The following is a 16682-nucleotide window of genomic DNA, read 5'->3' as shown; positions in this document are numbered from 1 at the left end:
CAGTTCTCCTGGTCTCTCTGCGCCTCTTCCAGCACAGGAAGCATGAGCAAGGACTTGTAGTTCTATGCTACACAAGAATATGGAAGCATCTAATGAAGTTTAAAGATGGCAGGCTTAAAACTGATAATGGACAATAAATACCTTCTCCGAAGCGGGGAACTGGCTGTATGGCAGTGCTGAAACCAAGTATCTTATATATGTGTCGAGTATCTGGAGAAGTTGTAATGAATGCTGATAACCTTCAGAAAGGAGCTACTTGTTCTTTGAGTAGCTCTTAAATAGTAGAGATTGGGTGAGATTTACTGAATGAATCAGAGTACCCCAGATCTCACTGCATTTCACTTGAAGCATCTCATGCTAGCCGCTGTGAAGGATGAGCGCGGTGATCTTGCTGGATTTCAGGTCTCACCCTTTCTGGCAGCCCTGGTGGCTGTGGTCTCCAAAGGTCACGTCTTCTCCATCACAGATACTATGCTGGCTAAGAAGGCTTATTTATTGATTTACAACTCTGGGAGAGGGGGATGCGAATGCAGGGGAGGAGGTTACTGATCTGGCTAGACTAAAGTACCCTCACATGAAGTTTTCTTGCTCTCACGACAAGTTCATTTTCAGTATAAGTTAATTTCACAAGTACTGATTTGGAGAGGACAAAAAGGCAAAATTAAGGAAGGTTGAACCTGAAAGGAAGTTTTCTGTGGAAGAGCTTTAAGAGGTTTGTGGGAGGAAAATAAAGGATTTTCTCTATTTGAGCTCATCACTTACTTAGTCTGTTTAATGCACTTAATCCAAAAGTGTGGTGAGTGAGCATTTATTGTAATTCATGACAGAGGTTTTAGCTTTGTGTCATGTTTTGTAAATTAGCAGAATTTAAGATGAACAGTAATAGGTAAGAATAGAGCTTCAGCAAAGACTTCCAAGTGATTTAACACACAGCCTTTTTATTTTAGTGCTTCTATTAAAGTATGGAGAGAAATTTGTCACATGCTTCAAACTTACCCTTGTAAGATTAAATGTTTTATCTTATTGTACTGTTGCCACTGACCCTCGGCTGCTGGTGTGGGTGATAGATGTGAGAAGTAAAGTTATCTTACCGTAAGAATAACACTTATTCTTACTGGCTTATTCTCACAGAAGAAGGAGGTAAATTCCATTTTTGCTTCTGAGGTATTAATGTATTCCTGCGTTCCTCACTGCTTCCCCCTAGCTGTCAGTCATGCTGTAACGTATGAAAAGGTACATCCTAGCATGCATAAACTATTCAGAATGGAGATTTTTAAAAATACAGTAGGTGGCAGAAAGTAAAATTGGCATTTGCTTCCATTGACATAAAGTTCTTTTTCTGACAAAGATCCATGGTGGTTTAGGACTCCGATGGTATTATGCACACTTGGTATTGGGTAATCTTCAGTACTGGGGAAGCGGGCTGAATGTAAAGTATTGAGTTCTCTTACATTTATTTGTGAATTGGTAGTAATGCTGCCAACACCAGGCTCCCGTGTATGTGTAATAATGAGCCTGATTTACATACGATGGCTGCATTTAAGATGTTACCTAGTGCTTTTTCTTTCCTTGGGTCTCTTGCAACCTTCTTTTTGTTAAAACAGTTCCTCCACACATGCTCCCTGAGCTGTGGTGCTGAAGCCAATGGAGATAGTGGTTCTGTGGTTGAACATGCAGTGTAGTTTCTACCACATATTAACTAGACAGGTGTCCAACATGCCAGGATTTCTAAAAATGCATTGCACAATTACAGGAAGTAAGTGATGAGAAAAAAATGGTGCCCATTGCTTCATCTTTCAGAACAGCAAGACAGATTTATGGGAGGGGAAGAAACGAAACTTCTAAGGAAAAGAGAGTGGGAACTAACTCAGAAAACAGCCATGGGAGCCTGGAGGTTTATCTCCCTGAAATGGAGAGCTTTTCGAACCTCCTTTCAGGTTTTCTTTGTTCCTTTGGTTTTTGTTCTATACTGACCTTGACTATGAGATCAATGGTTCGTACCTGAGATACCTGGAGGCACAAATTCAACCTAGGAGGAGTTTGGGACATTAGAGGACAGGCTGGTTTTCTGTCCAGGAGGTGTGGACACTCTTTCCTTACATCATGTTTTCAGTGCTTCGTTTTGAGGGATGTGTTTGTGTCAGCTTTTCAAGTCTGGGCTTCAAGAGCTGATGTGTAAACTTCTTAGAGCAAGCCCTAGGAGCATTCAAGACAGCTACCTGATCCCATTGTCTCTTGTCATTTCCAAAGCACAGATTTTGTCATTCCACTCCATCTTGACCTTAGTAGGGTGAGTTAGAGTCTGAGAATTGCCTTTTTTTTTTTTTTTTTTTTTTTTGTTAAAGACTGCTTTCCATTAATTCTGCATTACCTTGCTTTTCTAAGTTTAAATCTTAAAGCCATACTTAAAGTCCCAAAGAAGATTTAGCCACACAATTGCCATTTGACATGGGAAATTGAATGGCTAAGCTCCTGCATATATGCAATAGCTTGTACACTGCTGGGTAAATTGTATAATTGTTCTTCATACATTAAGCAACCAATTGCCGATTTGTGTACATATGTAGGTTCATCCTTTACCAATTTCCTGTGACTGATAGTTTCCAGGAGATTAAAAGAATAGCCGGTTCCTGTTTTTTCTCTTCTCTTTATTTTTGTCCTTTAGCAAGAATATTTGTGTGTGTGTGTGTTTTTAATAGCATTCATTCCCTAGAGAATAATCTCAGTCCTTGTTTTAGCTGGCCTCCTTCTGAGAGTGTGTTAAATCTGTAGCCAAGATCAGAGGCAGCTCTGGGCAAATCATTGGGCTGTTATTAACCTGCCTCCATGGCAACTGCTGCTCGCCAGCCTGAGGACAAAAAATGTTTTTATTCTGCTGAGTTGCACAAAAGGTTCTAGTGATGCCTTGCACAAAATGGCCATTGAAAGGGGAGATGCAGTGATGTGTGTTTGTGCTGTACAGTTTCATATTTAAATCATTTTACACTGTTGTGTTGGAAGTGGGATATACAGCTGAGAAGTTCAGCGTGTTGGCCATATGGAAAGTAAAACTAGCAGAAAATTGGAACTAAACTTATTTTAATACTACTTACTTTTGTCAGCCTGAGTTCGCAGGCCTTCAGCCTGCAGTTGTCATCACTGTGTTAGCAAGTTATTTTGTGAACATGAACTAGGTGAACATCATCATGGGTTTTCAGTTGTACTGTATGAAGATACTTGCTGACTTGGGGTTACAGAGAGAGACCATAAAGCAGGTTTCCTGGAAAGCTTTCATTTTTTTCAGAAATCCTCTGATTTGTTTCAGTTCTTGTTTGGGAAGATTGGTAAGCGTATCTTAGTGCTTGATGAGCTTCAAATTTTAGCTGGTTTTGAAAGCTGCTCTTGGCAGTACTATTTTAGGCTTGCTTTAAAACAAAATTATAAAACCGACTATATTGCTCAGGCTAGGCATGGATTTAAGCTGCTCATAAAGAGTGTTCACAGTGGGATCTGTGGGGGGTCTGACAGCCCCAGCACTGTGATGAGGCTGTGTCCTGCAGTTAGTTACCCTCTGGCAGGAGGCTGTGCAGCTCTGCTGTCAATTTGGGTGCAGAATGACTGTGTATGGATGGGTGCTGTCTCTCGGAAACGTGCTGGTTTGGGATGCTTCCTGCACTTGCAAGTTGGCAGCGCGCTATTTCCCTGGGCATTGAAGTCTCTCTGCTTTAGCCTTGCCGTGAAGGTGAGCAGTTTCTGCAGTTCCACATTCGGGCAGTTTTCTCTGTCTCGTTCAAAATAGCGCGGTTGCTTTAGACACCTCTTAGGGCGTACCTTGGCCGTGGTCTGCACTGATCACCCAAATACTGTGATGGCTTTTGACTTGGGCTGTAGAGGAAGACGTAAAGAGTATCTGCACAAAGATGCTATGTGCAGCTGCCAGTCGCTGGGAGGTGAGAGGGGGTTGGCTTATGCTCTGGTGTCTGTGGATTAGTGGCAGATATTGTCATGTGTTCGGGTAAGAGATCTGACAGACTCCAGGGCGAATGTTCCGCCAGTGGCCTGGAAAGCCGGCTGTGCAGTGTGGGGTACTGGGAGGACAAGTGCCTTGTTCAGGGGTGTTAATCGTCAATCCTGGGTATGCGCCAATTTTTAGTTTTGTCAAGCAGGCTGCTCCCATTTTCTGAAACCAGCAGCTTTTCTTTTGGACCTTGTCAGTCCATTGGCTTTGCTTCCAGCTGTTTTTATTTCCTGTCTTTGAGGGGATCCTTCTGCGAAGCAATCTGTGGATCAGCACGATTAGGTGATCAACCTGCTCTGCACCAAGCAATGATCTAGCGTTAAGTCACCTTCCCCTTTAGGAGTGCAGCCTGAAAGGCTGTTTGTTTTATGCGGCTGTGACCACGTGTGTGTTGAGTGTTGCCTGCTGGATCAGAGCATGGTTACTCTTGGATAATCCTTCACTGCAAATCCTGCACCAGGTGCAAGCGTTTCTTGGATTAACTCTCGGAGGTTTGGGCCTGACCCGGGAGCAGATGCTGCGGAGGCGAGCCAGCCTCATGTGTACAACTGCCATTGCGCCCGGTGTGTGGCTTGTGAGCTGCGTTCAGGCAGATTCCCCGAAGCAGAGGATCGCTCTGCAAGGTCTGGTGTCTGAACTTGACTCCTGACCTCTGTGTTAAGACGAAAACCAGAGATGATTTCCTCTGATAGCGTGAATTTGGATTTTGTTTGCCCTGTCACTGCTAAGCTGCAGTGTTTGTTCCTTCGGCAGTGTTCTTGTCATGAAGGTAGCTCCTACTGAGTAGACTCCAGCTGTGGGCTTGACTGTAAAAGCTTCCCAGGCTTGTTTCTGTACAATTAAATCTTGTCTGCAGTTAGCAAAGTGGCGTTTCATAAGTCATTTCAGTGGTGATAGCTGCTTAAGCCTGACTAGGACACTTGCTAGTGACTCTCTAAAACAAGAGTTTCCCACTTATGAAATGGGAAGGGTTTCAATTACCAGATGCGTATTATTCCCCAGTGCTTCATGGAAGTGCCTGCTCTGCAACTCATTCATTAGTGGGAAAGGGAGGGGGATAAAAATAAACTTGCCTTGTGTGGCGGATGGAGACTTGCTGATCTTTGTGAGGAATTTTGGGGGTGCGAAGATGTGATGTGATGTACGTACTTGCCAGCTGTCTCCCTGCCTTCAAACGCTTTGTCCATTTAGCACCTTCCTGTAGAAGCAGCGGGCTGTTCCTGCGACATCCAACGCTGGTAGCTCCATTAAGCGTTGTCTTAATGGCTTGTGTTTTGCGCAGTTGTATGAAATGCACATTAATGGAGACAGCTTAATGCCATCACCCTGAAGTAATGAATTGGTATGGATTGCCATTACCATTATAGCGCAGTTAAAAGCTGTGTTTGTTGCCCATTTACATTTCCCAGCTCTGCAAGCAGATGGGTTTTCAGGCCACGCGGTTGGGAGGAACCTGGCAATTCAGCTGCAACCTCCTTATTACAGTGTTTGTAGAACAGCAGTTTGGGGGGGGGGGGGGGCGTGTTTTGTTAACTCAGACTGCTTAAACAATACATTTCATTAAAACTGATTATGCTACTGCAGCCTGTATTCAGGGATCACTGTAAATCCAGTGTATCCTATAAAACTGGAAATGTATTGTCTGTGTGTAGTACAGCTTCATCTCACTGCTCTTGATCAAAATTGCTACTCTTTGGCTCCCATTCAGGTTTTCTGTTGTTAAAATATCTGTATCTCTATAACCTCATGCGGATTTATACAAAAAGATATTCAGGAGCCATGGGAGAGCGTAGGGTAGTTAAGTTTTGTGGACCTGAATGTGTCCCTCTTCCAATGAAAGTGCAAAGTATCTCTTACTTGTCCAAAAGGCTTCATTGTCTTGAGTATTTGCTTCTCTGGCTTCCTGAATGGTGCCAGCGTAGCTGGTGCTCCTGCCGTTAGTAATGCTGAAATGTGGTTAGCTCTGTATGAGCAGCTGAATCGCAATGAATCACTTTAGACAAGTGATTTTTTTTTTTCTTTTTCCATTTCGTAGGCTGTCTCATTGATCTCCTCTTGATCCTGTAAAGATAGGAGCACTCAGCCCACTTTCTGGGCTTTGAGTCCATACCAACAGATCTGTAGGTCACTGCTTTAGAGGGTGATGCTGTCTTGCACTACTTATAGATTTTTGCTTAGCATGTCAATGCCTGGGCATTTTAGTCCCTGTGGCTTTTACCAAGTGGAGGACAGATATTTTTTTCCTCATAATTTGCTTTTTGCTCATAACGTTTCTTTTGCTTTCTCTCTTCTGCTTAGGTTGCTTTGAATGTTGCATTAAGTGCCTAGGAGGAGTGCCATATGCTTCGCTCGTGGCAACCATTCTCTGCTTCTCGGGGGTAGCGTTGTTTTGTGGCTGTGGCCACGTGGCGCTCACGGGAACCGTGACTATCCTTGAGCAGCACTTCTCCACGACTGCCAGTGACCATGCTTTGCTGAGTGAAGTGTAAGTATGCCTCCGATTTCCATCAATCCTCGTAACACCCTCATGCTAAATGAGTAGAGGTGGATTAAAACCTTCGTCTCCATCCTTGAGTATTAGGTTGCCTATTTGTTCAACAGCACTCAGTGGCTTTTTTTGGTGTTCACGCACAAAGAACCAGAGTGTGTATCCTGCTTAACCTGTTTATGTTGTGATACTATTTAATATCTTCATCAGTGCCATAGACAGCGGGACCGAATGAACCCTCAGCAGGTTCGCAGATGACACCAAGCTGAGTGATGCAGTCAGTTCACTTGAGGGGAGGGACGCGACCCAGAGGGACCTTACGGCTTTGAGGAGTGGGCCCCTGCAAACCTCATGAGGTTCAGCAAGGCCAAGTGCCAGGTCCTGTGCCTGGGTCGGGGCAATCCCCAGTATCAGTACAGGCTGGGGGATGAAGGGATTGAGAGCAGCCCTGTTGAGAAGGACTTGGGGGTACTGGTGGATGAAAAACTGGACATTGAGCCGGCAATGTGCGCTCACAGCCCAGAAAGCCAACTGTATCCTGGGCTGCATCACAAGAAGCGTGGCCAGCAAGTCGAGGGAGGTGATTCTCCCCATTTACTCTGTTCTGGTGAGAGCCCACCTGCAGTACTGCGTCCAGCTCTGGGGTCCTCAGCACAGGAGAGACATGGACCTGTCGGAGCGGGTCCAGAGGAGGGACACAAAAGTGATCAGAGGGCTGGAACACCTCTGCTGTGAAGAAAGGCTGAGAGAGTTGGGGTTGATCAGCCTGGAGAAAAGGGTCTGGGGAGACCTTACAGCAGCCTTCCAGTACCTAAAGGGGCTTAAAAGAAAGGTCGAGAGAGACTTTTTACTGGGGCCTGTAGTGACAGGACAAGGGGCAACTGTTTTAATCTGAAAGAGGGTAGATTTAGTGTTTGTTGGTGACACTAAGTTTGAAGGATGACAGGAATAACAGGGAAGTGTTGTTCTTTCCATGACCCCCTCAGAAGAACGTGGACCGGTATAGTACGAACGGGGAAAAAGAGAGAGAAAAGACTGGAAAGAGCTTAAATGTTTGTCCCTGCAACCGTAGCCTTTGGAAATAACCCCCGGTGAAATATCTGGGGCTTTTGTGTTCCGGAGGCTTCTCCATGAAGACAGAGGAAGGCCTGGAGGCCTGCACTAGGTCCCGGGCTCGGCGCCCAGCCGCTCCGGCGTGAGCCTCGCGTTCCCCTCGACGCTGAGGGACGCGCGGGTCCCCGGCTCTGTGCCGCTGGTCTGAGCGCGCTGGGCATCGCGCAGGCCCTCCGGCTGAACTGCCGGGCTTTGAAAAGGCTTGTGTCCGGCGGCAGCGAGGAATTTTGCGCGAGCTGTGATTCACAACGACGGCGCGCCCGCGTCGGGATGCCGACCGGGTCTGGGTTCGGCCTCTTGCCCAGGGCCGGCCCCTGGAGACGTCTCCGTCCCGGGGGCGGCGTGAGGAAGGGCAGCCGAAACCCTCCCGTTTTTTTCTTTTCTTTCCTCGCCGCCTCCCTTTATGGGCTCGCAGACGTAGACCTGCCAGTTCACGTGCGCCACTGACCCCTTCCCATCCCCGGGGATCGCGGGTGTCGGTCCTGCAGCCCCGTTTCAGGATCCTCTGTGCCCAGGCCTGCCGCGTGGCTGTGGGACCTCACCCCACCGGGGTCCCCCACCCCAGGGCCGCCCACCGTCGCACCCCGGCTGCGGCTCGGCACGGCGTCCCCAGCGCACGAGCCACGAGGACCCTGCAGTTAGCCACAGAATATAGCGAGAAACTGTGAGCGGCTGTTCTTCAGCAGCTGAGTAGCAAAAACACCCTGTTCTTCTGTCAGTCTTCGTCTGAGGAAAATAGAAGAAATTGCCAAAGCAGCTGTAACAAGCAGCAAGTTTTAAATTTTGGAGAATTGTTGACAACGTTTCTTGTCAAGTCAGCATCAGCAGCTGGGGAAACGCATAATTCCTACCAAAGCAGCTGAGGTCTCAGACTCTGTGGAGGCCAAACAAGAAAGGCAAGGGAGAAGAGGTGCTAGAAAGGGGCAAAATAATTTAAGGCCACAGAGACATTAAATGAAAAATATGCTAGTAAGGCACCCTTTGGAACAGATTTTTTTGAACCGGGTTTCATATTACCGATTTCTGGTAACATGCATTGAGTCTCTCCTAGGCTATTAATGATGCTGAAGTGAATTCTTCTATACTCTCTCAAATCCTGACTTAATTTTTTTTGTGCTTCACAGCACAGGTGCAACATTGATCCTGTTATTTTTAATCAGTTTGGAAAACAAACATAACACTTCCCACATCAAATTTTAAATGAGCAATATTGTATTTTGATACAAGGGACATGCTACTGTCTGGATAACATTTAACTGTATCGATGGTAGTCATCAATTTTCTTTAAATTAAGCTAGAACATGCAGATTCTCCTTAGCGATCTCTGCTAGCAGCTACTTAGTGGAGACTGGTAAGAATTGAAAAAAACATCTGAGGAAAAATATATTTATCCTTAGAAAACTGGCACTATGGATGTATAAAATTAACCTCTCTGTTCTGTGAATAGCTTCATCCAAAATATCATCTCAACAATCAAACTATTTTTAAGAAGGCGTAATTTCTGGAGAAGTTGTGCTAATAACGAAGTATGACTTTTGGAGACCAGAAGTATTGTATGGAAGATCTGGCATTCTGGTCTTCCGAAACAATTAGCTTCAGATACTGAATCTGATTGATAGTATTGAGAAATTATTCTTTCCATTTACCTATTCTAGCCAGAGTAAAAATACCATACAAGTGTCATTGCAGATTGTAGATTTTTAAGGAATCGAGAACTTTCTCAAATAATATCTGAGGGCAGTGCTTATACCATGTGCCCTGAGATCATCTTCCTCTGGATGGTTCCATAGTACCTCAAATGAAAGCATTTCCTAAATATTTCTTTTATTTTTTAAAAATTGAATTACACTTTGGGGAGCTCAACACTGCCATGACTTAAGGCACTGAAACTACCTGCTCACTTGGAAGTACCATCCTAGGCTGCAGAGCAAACCGTTCCTCCTCAGGAGAAATCACTGCACGTTTCCTGGGTTTTGTATCAGACAAGTATCACTGAATTTACAGACTTTTGCAAATGTACATTAACTGGATTTTACAGGTGGAAACGGTGAATTTCAGGGGCTGCTTCCTTTCCCAAAGCCAAAGGAATCGCCACAGAGCCTGGTAGTTCAGCCAGTAGTTTAGCTCCAGCCTTTGCCATTTCAAAGCCCTGTGTTGCTCCTGTCAGACATTCCCTGAGTTAGGTGTCAGGATCCATAACAGGAAAAAAAACCAAAAAATCTCCATAGTGGAGACATGAAATTGTGGCTTCAAGCTTGTGACTAATACCAGTCCGAGTAAGAACTGCAGCACAAACGGGATGCTCGAGCAGATGCAAGACTAAAGCACATCAGTATTGCTTAACTGTAGAAGCGGGATAGTCGTACCGGTGCTCTCCTGCAGCCTGCTTGCTTAAAATGCATTAAGGAGCCTTGAACTGTATTTCTAGAAAAGGAGTTATCTCATACCTATTATGATTTGGGAGGACTGGCTTTGTTTTTATAGGGCTGAAATCTAATTACATCTTTTTTTCTTTTCCATTTTAGAATACAGCTAATGCAGTATGTAATTTATGGCATTGCATCATTTTTCTTCTTATATGGAATAATCCTTTTGGCAGAAGGTTTTTATACGACAAGTGCTGTGAAGGAGCTGCATGGAGAGTTCAAAACGACAGCCTGTGGCCGCTGCATCAGTGGAATGGTAAGTAGCATCAGAAGTGGGAATAGTAGTCTTTGCTTGCTAAAACCTGTTGGGCTTGGTTAGACTCCTGTGTTTTTGAACAACAATATTTTGCTGCCGCCTTTGTTTAACTCCTTATGGGTGGTCAGAGTCAATCCCTGTTGCTGGTCCGTCTTTGATCTTCGAGGATGCTTGGTCAAATCCAAATTCTGCAGATGGACTGTTGGGGTGCTACCGTGGCCTCCCTTATCATAAAGCTGAACCCACTGGTCTGAACTAGGTTGATGGAGACTGCTAATTTTAAAACACTCAATGCGAGACCAAATGAAATTTGTGCTTTTAAACATGGAGCACACTAGTGATGCTTAAAGTCAGACTGTGAAATGGCTGTGCTTTGCAGAGCTATTTAAATAACAAACTGTAATGCCTCTGACTTCCATAGTCAATTCTGCTTAAGGATGTCTGGAACCTTCAGACAAACAGTAATGAATGAAGCTTCACAACAACTTTGCACTTCAATCAAGTATTGCTGTCTTGGGTTTGCAGATGGCAAAAGCCATACAGATATAATAGTGAGTCTTTTTCGCAAAGCTGAAACACTTAAAGCCTTAAAGTCACAAGCCGTCTTCCCTTCAGTTTACTTCTGTATTAGAACAAAATTTTAAACAAAGTTTAACTAAAAATAAAACTTCAGATTCTCACCCACGTTGCCCCCTAGGGCGCACTCTGCAAGAACAGAAACATAACTATGTTTCTGAGACAGGATTTCAAAGCTATTTCTGAAAATCTGAATTCAAAGCTCATAGTTATGGAAGAAGCTAAGCAGTATGACAGATCGCCCACGGGAAAGTGTGGGTGAAAAGAGAAGAGGCTTTTGATGTGATTGTTGCATTTTAATATACAATCTATATCCTGTACTCAAAAAATATGTACTTTCAGCTGGTTAAATACCAGAGATGCATGTTTATTTTCAAGAGGATTAACAATTTTCCACTGTGTTGTTGGATACTTACTGAATTTTTGAAGAGCTAATAAAAATAAGACATCCGATCATTTTCCAGTTAAGCAGCTATTCGCTTGCTCTTTTTCTAGCAAGTATGATCTTCAGTGAGGAGCAAAATTAGATCCAAAGCAGTGTTTTCCAAAGATCCAAAATACAGTAGAAGCATACACGTACGTGCATTTCTTCAGCGCAGACAATTGCTTGTGCAGTTGAGTAGTTGCAGGCACATGATTGTCGGTTGCTTATACAAATACCAGTGTGACACATGGAAATAAGACAGAAAAATGTGTTTTCATGTTTGCCCATATTTGTCCACACAATGAAGGACAGAATTTAGCAGCTGAGTAATGGCTTGGAGCTCTGGTAAGATGCATCAGTATTCACTGGTGACAGTCATGGCGTAAATGCGTGTATGCTGCTGTGTAGTGGTAGAGCTGCTTAAAACATCAGGGTTGGAACAAGGTTTGTGAGTCGATATACCTTAGCAGACTGGTGGATGCAGCTGGGTTTTGGACAACAAGCTTTTGGATATATGGTGATTTTTTTTTTTTTTATTTTTTTTTGTCTCTTTGATTAAGAGCTCCTCTACTTCTTCCTCCATTACATTACCAAGCAAGGTCCTGAAAGGCAGTCCCTTCCATCTTGCATAAGGTTATTAGAGAAGACAGACTCCCAACTTTCCTAAATTATTTCTGTGGGCTGTGGTGATGCAGAATAGCCATTTCCCACAGTTACCGCATTAAATGAGAGCGAGTGTGTTTTTTCCTGGCTATTTTAGGAGTTAAAGGCTTTGTGTACTTCCTCTCGTGCACACTTCCACATAGACATAGGCAAACCCACATTTTATGTATAGTCTGTCTATAGAAATCCTTTACACTGGTCCACTTGGTCCTTACCAAAATCCAAAGAGAGAATTCTCAATTCTCGCATAAAACATACAGGTCTGGTGTATGGCACTATCTAATACGAAATAGGGTATTTCAGTTCAGTTTTGTATAAATTAGAGGCTAGCTGGGTTTTTCATGGGCCTTAGTTTTGGAAGCACTCCCACCTCCCCACACGTACAACCTTTGTTGACTGTAAAACCTAACCGGTTGCTCAGCCTTTGCTGTAACGTGTGCGGTGTTGCTCAGCACGTCTGGACAAAAACCTACGAGGGTGCAAACTTCCACCCCTGCAGCGTTAGTTCAGTCCATCGGTTTTGGGTCAGGCTGAGACAACCTGCCCCCTCGGAGCCTTTCCCACCCTTGCTGCTGTTCTCTGGCACACAAGTTTCAAGTGAGATAGTACGGCATCAGTAAAGCCTTTCCAGGCCACCGACAGTTAAATAACGGTGAAAAGGGAACACACAAGATGTAACAGCATTCCCCCGCTTTCCAAGTAGGATCCAAATCCTGGTCTCCCTAGGAGGAGGGAGCTAGGACTGATGCCAGAGCTACTGTTTCACCATAAAACTTAGAAGAAGAGAGAAAAGGGAAAGAGCTCCGGTGGGAGGGGGAAGCTGGAGATTTCCAAAGCAATGAGTGCCATACCTTATAATCTCATCAAAGAAAACACTTTTTTGGAGGTTGTTTTTTTTTTTTTTTTTTTAAAGAGCAAACCCAAACCAGCAAATTTCAATGGAAAATCCATGATTCTCTAAAGTGAAGTAACTAATTTTCTTCTTGGCACCGTGTATTAGATTAATCGAACCTTCCTGATGTGCTGTAAAGGTTGTGGTATGTTTTCAAAAACAGGTATTCTGAAATGTTACATTCAAAATTGATTTCAATAAATCGGGGAGTATGGGAGAGCTCTGTGAACATTGATTCACTCTATTGTTTTGATTTGCAAGTCGCATAGAAATACTAGTATGTTACAGTTAATTAAAAAAAGTCCTTAAATTGATTTTTAGTGGAATTTTATTGCTTTTAGCTTACAACCAGCATCCCTGCTTAGTGAGAATCTTGAGAAATTAATGGACTGTTCTTTCAGGAGGTCAAGCTGTTTACTCAAGCAGGCTGATGAAAAAGGCAATGTCTGAATTATTTTCTCAACAGCACTTAAACTACCCAAGTATTTATAAGCAATGAGAATACTGATTTTATTTGTGCTTGGAAATCAAAAGTTTTATTACTTGATTTCTTCAAAGTATGCTTAAAGATTATTTTGAAGTATTTTTAAGGAAAATTGAAGTATTCTTCTCAATGAATAAACCTCAAGTGCATGTGTTTTTTCTGTCCAGTTTGTTTTCCTCACCTATGTGCTTGGAGTGGCCTGGCTTGGGGTCTTTGGCTTCTCTGCTGTGCCTGTCTTTATGTTCTATAACATATGGTCAACTTGCGAAGTCATCAAATCTCTTCAGACAAATGTGACAGTTCCAGGGGACCAGATCTGCGTGGATATCAGGCAATACGGTACTCATTTTAATCCTGATTAAATGCTTTATCCTTTCTCCTTGGTCTGTCTTCAGTAGTTTTGTCTCAGTCTTATCAAATGAACCAAATGCAAAAGTATCTTGTGTCTCTGAATGTGCTATTACTTTTCTAATTAATTCAGATTACACTGATCTCTTTCCAGATGCAATCAATTTAACTGAACTGGCAAGTCATTTATCTAAACTGATTTTGTAGTGGTTTCCAGTACTATAATATTAGATTTAAAAATAGATCAGCCTCAAAATAAACTGCTTAGAAACAGGGCTGAGAAATAGATAACCAGATTCTGGTTTTTGAACCCATATGCATATATTCTTTCCTTTCAAGAAGCTGTTTTTACATTTAAATATGAAGTTGACACCCAACCTTTGCTCTAACAATTACTTTCAGTTAAAAGACCAAAAACCTGCATTCAGGAGTCTGCCTTAACTATTAATGAATTAATACTGCTTTCTGATGACACACAGAAATCCAAGGGGGGAGCAGGTAGCAGAGGAGTGGGACAATGCCTTAAAATAGGGTCAGGCTTTTCATTCCTTCAGGTGAATTTTCCTGAAGTTTATCTTTTCAGCTTCCCTTGCGCAGAAGAGCTTTTGTCACCATTACTTCTGGCTTCATTTTAGCTAGCATTTTCTAGTAATGTTTCTTTCTTTGGACTAAGTCATTCAAAGCTGAAAAAACAAATTCAGAATTGAAAAAGTAAGAAAGCTTGGTTTTGCTTTCCTTATCTGGGCCATAAATCCAGTAGAAGATAAGATATACTAATTTTAAAAGCAGAGAGTCCCAAATCAGTTAAATGTTTGCATCCTATTTTAGCAACTGACAGCAAGAGGCTGGGAAGACGTTTTCTTCAGCAGCAAAGTTTAGGAGTGCAGGGAGAAGATGCGGTCCTCCACCTTTCTGCTTCTCCTGGTTGTTTTGCAGCTGTATGAGTGTAGGGCTGTGCCGTTCCTCTGATCAGTAAAATCATTTGGGTTTCAATGAGCGATGGGAGAGAGCAGCTCCTTAACAGGCAATTTGCGTCACTGAACTGTCCTCACATTTTTGGGTGGAAGCAGTAGCTAAAAGGCTTCAAGTGTGTATTGCAGTTGCAGAGAAGAAGCTGGCTTTAAAGTAAATCCTAAAATCTTTCTGCAAACCATACCATCCCAAGATAATTTCAATGAGCTGCCCTTTACAGAGTTGCTAAATCCAACCAGCTGAGTTTGAAATGCGAGTAGTATGGAGGAGACAGACTGTTTTTCTCGTTTCAAATGGCTTTTGCTTAAGCTTTACATCTGTTACGGGCCTGAAAGTTGAGGTTATTTTAAACTTTCTAGGTCCTGTCGGCTTTTCAGATTTTTCAATCGTGTAAGAAAAGTAATTGGGAGTACATGAGGTACGGCAGACCAAGTTTTCTTGTAGCAGTGTTCACTTAATGCTTTTGTACCTATTGGAACTAGAACAGAATAAGTCCTTCTGTAATTCTTCCCTCTAGCTCCATATTCACACTCTTCTACAGTAGTTACTTGTTCAAGTAGAACTTAATCTTGTAAGTGCTATCCTGAAAGGTGCCAAGTACCTCCGAGATGCAGATTATCCCTTTCAGTGCTGAGTGGGGGAGTAGGCAGTATGTGACTGGACCTGAAGTGCAAAAACCCAACCAACCATTTGGCTGCCATATGGGAAAACCACATCTGAGAACATGCCTTGGCAGCAAGCCTCGGTATAAGGAGAAAGCACAACTCGAGCGAGTTGTTTTAATTCCTCCCACCAACTCAAAGCTGTACTGGTCAACGCGTGGATGCCAGAACGGGAACACAACTGGCAAGTGGGCAGAAAAGATGAGAGAATAACAGAAAGCATGTGTTGATTGCTAAAATTAGTGGTTTCTTTTGCTGTGGTATTTCAGGTATTATCCCTTGGAATGCTGTACCTGGCAAAGCCTGTGGTCCGATTTTAGAGAACATCTGCAACACGAATGAGGTACAGACACGTAACCTGTGTGCAGCTTTTGCCTACAAGTCGCTTGGGCACCATGTAATAAATAACTTGATGAAAGTTTTTAAAGAAAATCAATACTAGTAGTATAAAGAGATTGATTTAAACCCAACACTGAAATTGTGTTAGGTCACCCAGAAAATGGAAGTTACTTCAGAACATTTTTCTTTTCTGAAGCTTTGAATACCTTGCTACAAAGTTGGTTTTACTATCCTTATTCTCTAGAACAGTTGAAATGCATTTTATACTATCCTCAATTGCCTCAATGTTTTTAACTTGTTTTTTCTTTAGTTCTACATGTCTTACCACCTGTTCATTGTGGCTTGTGCTGGAGCTGGTGCCACTGTCATAGCATTGGTGGGTAGCATTTTTTGTTGTTTTATTGTGCAACATGTTCCTTTCAGGCTTAAGATGCTTTAAGATTAAATTTTGTGTATCTTAAAAATAGTGATAGTAGACATTAAGGAGGGCAAGCTGTAATCGCCATTATTTGCTGCGATGGTTTGGTCACTACAAGTCAGCAGGTCCTGAACTTTTGCTTTAAGAAGTCATCTTAACCCACCTCCTCCATCTTTAGAAAAAAAATTCTTTGCATGTCCTTTGAAAATCCTACTTCTACCCACTATTTCTGTTTTTATGTCCACTATTTCTTTTCATTTTTGTAGTTTATTTGATGAATGGCTTGTAACCTCTTGGGTTTTTTGTCTGGACCCAGGCCGTTTGACTAGTCCAACTCTGCAATGCCAATTACAGGTAGCAGTTGGAAAAAGGGATGTTAACAAGATGACTTGCTTCATATGTCTTAACGCTTCCTCTAGCTGCCAGGTTCTAACTTCATGTCAGCCAAATCCAGGTGTAACAGTCACTATTTGTTGACGAAATAGCCTTAAGTCTGTATGTAGATTACCTCTCCAGATAAATGGCAAGTTATTTATCTTGCATCTTCACCCTGGAAGAAGCTCAGAATAACGTCTGTTGTAAAAGTATCGACAGTTGCCCAAATGGGCTTGAGCCGTCACCTTG

The 16682-nt window shown here is 43.0% G+C and overlaps 1 protein-coding gene across 7 annotated transcripts in view; it reads left to right on the top strand.

Annotated features, from left to right (window-relative positions):
- The window catches only part of GPM6B (glycoprotein M6B), a 112786-nt gene that overhangs the window by 92537 nt on the left and 3567 nt on the right, over positions 1–16682 (top strand). For all 7 annotated transcript variants that reach the window (XM_029999327.2, XM_029999325.2, XM_029999326.2 and 4 more), the window contains 5 exons: positions 6296–6482; positions 10124–10280; positions 13487–13658; positions 15571–15644; positions 15951–16016. In XM_029999327.2, coding sequence (XP_029855187.1) covers positions 6296–6482; positions 10124–10280; positions 13487–13658; positions 15571–15644; positions 15951–16016 — 656 coding nt within the window. The remainder of the gene's footprint in view (positions 1–6295; positions 6483–10123; positions 10281–13486; positions 13659–15570; positions 15645–15950; positions 16017–16682) is intronic.

This window comes from Aquila chrysaetos, chromosome 23, assembly GCF_900496995.4.
Source record: "Aquila chrysaetos chrysaetos chromosome 23, bAquChr1.4, whole genome shotgun sequence".
In the NCBI taxonomy this organism is placed as follows: Eukaryota; Metazoa; Chordata; class Aves; order Accipitriformes; family Accipitridae; genus Aquila; species Aquila chrysaetos.
Note: the sequence above shows the minus strand (reverse complement) of the source record. Positions and strands in the feature narration are given on the sequence as shown.